Below are 9,256 nucleotides of genomic sequence, written 5' to 3' on the forward strand. Positions count from 1 at the left end.
TAGCAGTAACGTTGTAGTGGTTTATAAAATAACAGTCGTTATTCGTGTTACAAATTAATAAGCATAGAAAGGTTATATGGGCACCATAAGCTGGTTACAGTTGCATGAGCTCAAGGTTCGCCACTGAATAGGCCAGTGTTACCTAACTTTTTTGTCCTTTGACACCCACGTTAACATTTCTAAATACGTACGTGACTCATGCATTATTTTTAATAATACAAATTTAATTGATTACTTAATTTACTTAAATTATTGGTTTAAGAAAGAAATTACTAGGAAATTGTTAACGAAACACAGTAAGCAAAATATCAAGACATATTTATTTATTATTACTTTGTTACCTTACACAAAAATTATATGTATGTTTTATATAAGTTGTTGTTGTTTTACAAGCAGGTTACATAAGTTATTAGGCAACGGGCGACCTTTACGCTAACTAGCGATTTGTAGTACAAGATAATCATAGATAATTAACAATAAAGAATATAACTAGAATTAGAAAATAACATGTAACACTAACTATAACTGAAATAAAGTAAGAAAAATTGTGTCTACTTATGGACACGCGTTAGAAGTTATACTTTGGATGGAAAGATAAAAAGCTTTTCAAAAATGTTATATTTAGTTTATTCAATACATTACAAGTTTTATTATAACGCATTATATAGTTAAATAAAGTTTATTTAAATATTACAAAAAAAACTAAAATGTCTTGACTATAGCTAACTTCAGGGTATCGTTTATATTATAAAGAGGAAACATTTGTGTTTTTGTTTTTTTGTATCTTTGTAATGTTGTCACACAATAACTATTAGACCCATTTTCACCATTAGAAAGCTGCATCTACACTGACTGACATAAGGCTATATTACATTTCCAAAAAAATAGGTATCCTTAATAAAAATGCAATAATATAACACAAGGTGTGAAAAAATTATCCATAAAAAATCTGTCATCGCGTGCGCTGTGGAAACTATTGATGATAGAATAAAATAATGTACAGTATTATAGAACGCATTAATATCTACAAAAACAATGGTTTCCCCTGGACAATTGTATGTTGGCCTATCCCGAGTCGGAACTCCTACACATTGAAATTAGTTTGCTGCCACAAAACAAAACTACTCTACTACTCTTTCCTATTTAGAAGAAAGTTTCGCATTTCGTTTTTGATATCATTTTAAACTATTTGTGATAATCAAGCTTAAAATTCTTAGACTGATTAAAAAATTCTTTCATTTTCTACTTGAAATCAGAACTTTTCAATACCTACGGGTATTTTTATATTGACTAATGTCGGACATTCTACGTAAATTTTGTTACGAATTTAAAAATGTATTAGATATATATATTGTAAAGTAAAATATGTATATTTATTATATTATTTATGTTAGTGAGTATCTAATACTTTGAAGTAATTAGAAACTAAGAAAACTAAAAAAAATAAAACAGATGTTTTTTGTATAGATACCAAAATATATACATGGATATATTTTTGAATCATATAGTCTGATATAAAGAGGTAGGGAGTAAACATGTTGAAAAACTGAAATTCTAATTCCAAATAATTTTAATAAATTTTCGAATAGCCCCCTTAAGAATCAAATTGCCCCACGTTAGGAAAAACATGTTGGACTTGGCTGTTTCAACTTTATTCGTCTATTCTGTGAGATACATACATTAAATATGTGTTATTGATGCAAATCTATCTAGTAAAATGCTAATTTAATACATTTTTTCTCAGTGATTGTCTGGAAGAGAACGCTCAAAAGCGATAAAGCCGCCAGTTGCCCTCCTTTTAATTTTTGTATTGTATTGTATTGCAACAAAGTGTTAATAAATAAATAAAATGTAATTCACAGGTTCACAAACAATGAAAAATTAAAGTAAAATTAGCTATCTAAAGTCCACCCTATAGGTTGCAGCAGTTTGTTTGGTTCTCACCAAAAACCTATCGATTGTCGTAACTTAGAATTAAGAAGAATTATAATTCCAAACTGCTAATTATTTATGATTGAGATATATAATTGTCCCAAAGTATGCTTTTAAATTGGTTTAAACTTACACCCTCCATTTTGTAATTACGCTTTTGAGGTCTACTTATGATAATCAGCCTTCTCCTACCTAGCCTGTTGTTGGGAACTTTCTGGATATCAAACTCATCCATTGCCAGAGGTTATAACTTTGTGCGTTAACCACTTTGGTCACAGAGGTGGTAGGTAATCTTGTAACGTAAGATAATAAACGTCCTTTCCATGCCAGGACTTCGAATACAGAGCTATACCTAACATGTATAGTTATATTTTCTTACACATTTTACTTGCTTTTACACTCGACCAAGTGAATAAACAGTAAATAGATGTATCCACACGTGCGCTTCCTGTTTAAAAAATAAATAAGTACAAATATGAAAACGAATGTAATCCGATGTCGAGCAGTTATAAATAATGAGATGAAGTTCAAAATTTTGTTTTGTATTCTTTATTTAGTGCTAACTAGATGAAAGACCGATGATCTCAATGGCTACTATTAATAGACAGTAGACAGTAGCTCTACGCAATGATACATTTAATTTAGAATTATTAAACGTTTCACTTAATACACTTTTTTGTTTGTAGGAATTATATTTTAATGAATATTTGCTAGGTAACGAAACATTTTTGTGAGTAATGTAATTGTTACCTTCATAATTCAAATGAATGTTTATTTCTAATATATTCCCATGTCACTGAAAATAATTATTACCTATGAAAGTAATATGGATATGTAAAATTATTCTGTGTGTATGACTTTTGCTTCATTTATGATGTGTATATATTTTTACACTTAGCAAAAAGGAAACATTTTGATGCAATTTAGTATAAGATATTTTAAATAAATATGAAACTCTACCATGTATATATACAGTGACTTTCGACGGAGACTGCACGTTAATTGCAATAAATCCGATATCCGAGCGTCCATACATGATGTAGCTTGTCTCGCGGATCGGAATCCTGAATTTTTGGCACCGAAAATAGCTGGGCGGGCGGCGGATTGGTCTGTAGGGCGGGCAACGCTTAGTGCGTGCCGCTCCGCCGTGTTAACCGCCCGTAGGTGAGTCTCAGGCCGTGGATACCCACAGGACGACTTGATCCCCCAACCCAAGACGCAGGATCTGAGGAGTTAGGGTGAAAGTGCAGTGCAGTGGCGTATCCACGATTAGTGTTAAGATAAGTGAGAGTGTCGCTTCTCGGATTACAATGCGCGGGCGTCTTACTGAAAATAGTGCTCGACGTCGACCTATTTGTGGCCAATGTATTTATTTAGCGATATGGGGAAACTGGCCTCGTACTCTTAGACGTAACACATTTTTCTGCTTATTTAGGACGGATCAGGTGATATTTTTTGTTTTTATCACACTGCAGTTAGGATTTTGGAATTTACATTGACGTTATTTCATGACATTATTCATTTATATAAAACACCACACAATGTTTTTCAATGTTAAGTAGATGACAAACCTTTTCAATGTTAAGTAGATGTGGCGATAATGAAAAGAGTTTATAATAATTACCTCGTTGAAATGACCTTACTTCGTATTTATATGAATGATTAGGTAATAAGTTAAATTAGCTAGTATTTCGATATAATTTAGATAATCAAATATAATAAATAACTACGAGGTTAAAAAATTGCTGCCATTCTTGATATACACTTTTTTAGTTCTATTTATTTTCAGCTGTTATAATGTTTTGTATTATATATATATATAAATTTGTGATAAAAAATAATACTGAAATTCAGATTCCAGTAGTATGACCTTGAAACTCATTCAGTTGGGACATACCTACGTTTCTTCCTGAAACCTTTTTCAAAACGTTTCTTAACTTCTTTTCATATTATAAGTATCACCCCAACTCATCTTTAAAAATTGTCTTGCGACCCAATGTCTTAGCTAGAAAAAATCCGTAATCTTATGCCAAAAATAACTCCGCGTCATCCAACTGTTATTTTCGCAGTTTCCAGGCGTTTTTCAGCGGTTTAATGGGTATTACGTTCGAAAAGTTATATTTAATTTGTAATTTAAACGGTTTTGTTCAGAAGTCGAGCCAAGATATTCAAACCAATTCAGTATTTCATTGAGTAAATGTTAAAGGACTTGACAACGGTCGTTGATGCAAATACTCTAATTGAAAGTTCCAGTATTTTAATACCAACTTTATTAATTAGTACGTACCAAAAATTGGGCTTTAGGTCTCTATTAATATAAAATAAAAATAAATTCTTGCACCAAAAGAAACAATACTTTATTGGCCCCATAAACAAGTAAATTAGGTAGTATAGTAATATAAAATAACATTTATTTTTAAGCAACGTTAATAAAACTATTGAATGGGTAGTTTATGCTCAGTACGATATATACAGTAAAAATCTACAAAGGTTCTCTATTTAATATCTAATCTAGACTTGGTTATGGTAAAATAGTATCACGTTTACAAGATCCTTTTAAGGATTAGTGAGGTTTATTTTATCCCAATCATAATCTTCCCACGTCTTAAAAATAAGTCTTGGATAGATATATATCTTATAAGGCTTACAAAATTTTTATATCGAAAAATTGTAACGTTATCTCAACTAAATATAAATTTTAACATTAATCAAGTACAACATAACACATCGACATTTACTTTTAAATTTCGATGTCTATTATATGATTAACAATTGATGCTTAGACGTAGTATGTAATAAAAAACTAACCTATAATCTATGACTCCTCTATGCTAAATTGAAAAAGTCTAAACGGGATTTTTAGTCTGTCCATTGTAGGTATTAGTTTTACATTCGAAATTACGGCGCCTTTTTTTCCCTTCGGGTTGGACTTAATATATGAAAATGTGACTTCGCATTCATCTTCAAAACTTAGTCTAAAACATACGAGTATAAGATAGAAAAATTAGAAATGTGGTAATATCTAAAATGTACGATAAAATCAACACTAGACTATTAAATCTGCAGTTCTGCATGTGGCCGTTTGGATCTCAGCCAACTGTGAACAAATAGATAAAATTAAATCCACTCCTACGATCGTATGAACTAGAAACTTTTAAGATTTTTCTTTAAATAATAGCTACGTGTATACGTTTCGGGTAGAGAGTTAGTAGAAATCACACATATTATAAAGAAAATATATTTTACCGTTAACCTTTCACGTCTATTAATTTACAATTGAAATGTTTTAACAGTTTCTTAAGAAAGACATCCAGCTCTGAAAGAAACTTTGCTCGGAATATTTTTTTGTATGATACGCACAATTCGTATTATATCAAATCATTCGTAACAATACTGATCAAGCGCCTAATGCCGTAGATTACGGAGAAGCAACACACAAAATATATTTAATTATGTAAACAATTTTATCTTAAAATATTCTTTCCGTTTAAGGTCTGTAACTGGCGTATTTTTCCCCGGACCGTAAGAAAACAAATCAGCCATCATGGACGCGATCAAGAAGAAGATGCAGGCGATGAAGCTGGAGAAGGACAATGCCATGGACAAGGCAGACACCTGCGAGCAGCAGGCTAGAGACGCCAACCTCCGCGCCGAAAAGGTAGGTTTCTAAAGAAGTGAAAATTCGAGCTATCTGATTATTGGATCATATTAGATCTGTATATGTTTAACTCTCCTATTACTATGAAATGTACAATAATATAAAATATATAAACAAGCACCGCAAGCTACGGGTGAAATCTTACAAATCAATAATTATTTATTTATTGCATACATAATCAGAAAAAAATAGTTTAAAAGAATATGGTGGAAACATAAACTACATACAGTTTTACTGTCCACCAGGATAACAATATACACCCTATTAGGCAGTTCGCTGTCGGTTTTACTAATATTAACAGTTCCTCCTTACCCTAGGTTAACGAGGAAGTCCGTGAACTTCAAAAGAAGCTCACCCAAGTAGAAGAGGACTTGTCCCTCAACAAGAACAAATTAGAGCAGGCTAACAAGGACCTTGAAGAGAAGGAAAAGCAGCTTACCGCGACCGAGGCGGAGGTGGCATCCCTCAACAGGAAGGTACAGCAGATTGAGGAGGACCTAGAAAAGTCTGAGGAGAGGTCTGGCACCGCCCAACAGAAACTGTTAGAAGCACAGCAATCCGCTGATGAGAACAACCGGTGAGTTCTATTATCTAATTGGTTCCATTTTGTTTTAAGGCGACTGGAATCAATGTAGGTCAATAATGTAAAAATAATGCGTAGACTCACGAAAGTTACAACACTGCTTATTAAAACGAACACTACAACGAAGGCCGTCTTAACAACTAATAATTAGTATAGACTTAAAAATATTTCTTATTTGGTATTTATACGAATTTCGGACACAATCTCATTATATTGACGTGTACTTTAAATACTAATTATAATCATAAATTTTTATTTCAGTATGTGCAAAGTACTGGAGAACAGATCACAGCAGGACGAGGAGCGTATGGACCAACTTACCAACCAGCTGAAGGAGGCCCGTCTCTTAGCTGAAGACGCTGACGGCAAATCTGATGAGGTAACCAGATATAATTTAACCCAAAAAATAAATATCTTTTATCATTAAATATTTTGTTTGAAATTAATTTAGTCTAAATAAGCCTATAGGGTAGGGCGGGGCTACTAAAGTGATGTTTCACTTAAGCGGTGTAAGTTCCTCAACGATAAGTCTTAATGGTAATAATTCTTTTGCATGTTAATAGATTACAAAAATAACCCTTTACAAAAGTGTCAAAGTAATTTATTTCTAACAAGTCGATTTAAGATCTACAGCTGTTTAAATGCAGAAGGTCAAGGTTAGGTAAGCTGTGAGAGAGTAAGGTACAATTGAGCTTTCAGAAAGTTTAGTTTTTCAAACCATGACTTCAATGTTAACTCGACATGATACAAAATTTGACAGTCAACTTTATATATTCTTTTAGAGACAATAGAACAATACTGAAACAAAATGTTTGAATAATAAACTCAAAAATAGAATTAACAAAACATTGACGTATCTTGAGCCTAACTTTAGAATTAGAATCAGTCTATTTGTTCAAAATCAGTCTTAAATATTTATGTAATTAAAAATATTACAAAAATCTTGGAATCTTGGAAAATTAATCGTCGTTGTCATTATTGCAATTGTCACAGACGAAAGTAAGACCAGCACCTGGCACACCTCATGTATGAGTGCATTCCCTGTTGAACTTGATATTGGATCCATGTTTCTCCTGTTTTCTAAACTTTCACAATAAAACCAATCAGATAAGAATCATCAACGTTACTTTACTAAATTCACTGGAGTACTTTTTTAGAAACACTCTTCATTCTTCTTTTATCAATGTTCTTCTTAGGCTTTTCAATTTATTCAGTGGTTTTATTTTGACATAAAACATAATTGTATTTACTATCTTGAAATTATAGGTATCCCGCAAACTGGCCTTCGTTGAAGACGAGCTGGAAGTAGCAGAGGACCGTGTCAAGTCTGGTGACGCCAAAATCTCCGAACTTGAAGAAGAGTTAAAGGTACATAGCACATTAATAAAGTGAGATGGATTAAATTCTTATTTTTAATAAAAAGGACAGAACAAAATTCCTAAATTACTTACAACAACTCCAACAGGTCGTAGGTAACTCCCTTAAATCCCTAGAAGTCTCAGAAGAGAAGGCCAACCAGCGTGTAGAAGAATTCAAAAAACAATTGAAGACCCTCACTATCAAGCTCAAGGAGGCTGAGGCTCGCGCTGAATACGCCGAAAAGACTGTCAAGAAACTGCAGAAGGAGGTCGACAGGCTCGAAGGTATTTACAATCAAACTAAAACATAATTACAAATAAAATCTACGAAATAAATTCTTAAATCATTCTTATAAACAAATCTATAAAAAGAGCTAACAACGAGTGAAAACTATAACAAATCAAAACGTTTCTTGCAATGATGACGTACCAGCAGCTAAAATTTATTTCAAACTTTCTGAATTTGATTACATCAAATTTAGATGAGCTACGGTACGTCTTCATACTTTTATTCTTCACCTTTCAAAGCTCTTCAAAAGCTGTTTAATAACAACATTTTGCAGACTCTTTGTTCAACGAGAAGGAGAAATACAAGGCGATATGCGATGACCTGGACGGAACATTCGCAGAGCTGACAGGATACTAACTTCCCTTAGCATTTAGTTTAAGACAGTACCGTCCACATAGAACCACTGTCACCATTAGTATAGACCCATATCAAAATTTCTACCTGAATGTTCGATTTTTAGTACGCGGGAAGTCGTCGACCAAATCGTCGTAAATGTTTCCATAAATAACTTTTCTACTTTATTGAATCTTCATTCTAACGCTTAGACTATGTTCCTTAATCTTAACCTTTTCAAATTTTATAGGATTGTCATACACTTATTTTCGTTACAATGACATTCCTATGAGATATTTCATTTGTAAACCTGCTTTTTGTGTTGTAACTAATGTCTTATGCTTTGCTGCTACCGAGGTGGATCAATGCTTCTAAGGTACTCAATCGTTTAATATCGTAATTTAAATTATAAATAAACTTTTAAAATGCATTTTCATAAATTAAGAAAATCTTTAAATATACTTTACAATAATAAATTTTAACAATATTAATATTAAAACTTTCTTTACTTCAGCTCGTTACAGAATTAACAACTTTTGATGAACGTCTATTTAGTGAAATTTTGTATTATACCCTAGAAAAGATCTCCGCAATATTCAGGTTATGGACAAAAACATTTCTGTACATTTTCAGATCTACCTTTAATCAAATGCTGATTAAAAATAGTTACATATCTTATCTAATATTTCATATATTTCTCAGACGAGCTCGGCATCAACAAGGACAGATACAAGAGCCTGGCTGATGAGATGGACTCCACTTTCGCCGAGTTGGCTGGATACTAAACAAAACAGCGCACCAACACTACACGTGATCTAATTTATTAATTTATGTAAATTTATTTACGATTTTCAATAAAATTATTTGTAACATCTACTCAATCGCTTTTTATTATCATTGATTTCAGCAGTACAAGTAAGAAAAACACAAACAAAAAAACACTTGTTATTTATATTATATCAAGTACAGTAAAAATATTAGCACTCGTAATATACGATACGAGCTTGCTATAGAAGAAACTAATTATGAGCCTGTTTATATCATCATTGTAATGAAGACTTCATGAAAAGCGCGCGTTGTGAACCGGATTCATTTTTTGACAT

At 32.2% G+C, this 9,256-nt stretch overlaps 1 protein-coding gene across 2 annotated transcripts; it reads left to right on the forward strand.

The window, feature by feature from the left end:
* The first annotated feature begins 2,951 nt into the window (after window positions 1-2,951).
* LOC123706857 (tropomyosin-1) lies at window positions 2,952-9,029 on the forward strand. 2 transcript variants are annotated; one of them, XR_006753436.1, is made up of 8 exons: window positions 2,952-3,096; window positions 5,425-5,590; window positions 5,908-6,167; window positions 6,435-6,552; window positions 7,440-7,541; window positions 7,639-7,816; window positions 8,095-8,529; window positions 8,856-9,029. XR_006753436.1 is itself a non-coding variant. In XM_045656396.1 (7 exons), the coding sequence occupies exons 2-7, from the start codon at window positions 5,477-5,479 to the stop codon at window positions 8,936-8,938; spliced, it is 855 nt and encodes a 284-aa protein (XP_045512352.1). In that variant the 5' UTR covers window positions 2,952-3,096; window positions 5,425-5,476; the 3' UTR covers window positions 8,939-9,029. The 2 variants fall into 2 exon arrangements, 1 of the variants encoding a protein (XP_045512352.1); XM_045656396.1 differs by lacking the exon at window positions 8,095-8,529.
* Window positions 9,030-9,256: the final 227 nt, after the last annotated feature.

This window comes from Pieris brassicae, chromosome 3 (assembly GCF_905147105.1).
Source record: "Pieris brassicae chromosome 3, ilPieBrab1.1, whole genome shotgun sequence".
Classification (NCBI taxonomy): Eukaryota; Metazoa; Arthropoda; class Insecta; order Lepidoptera; family Pieridae; genus Pieris; species Pieris brassicae.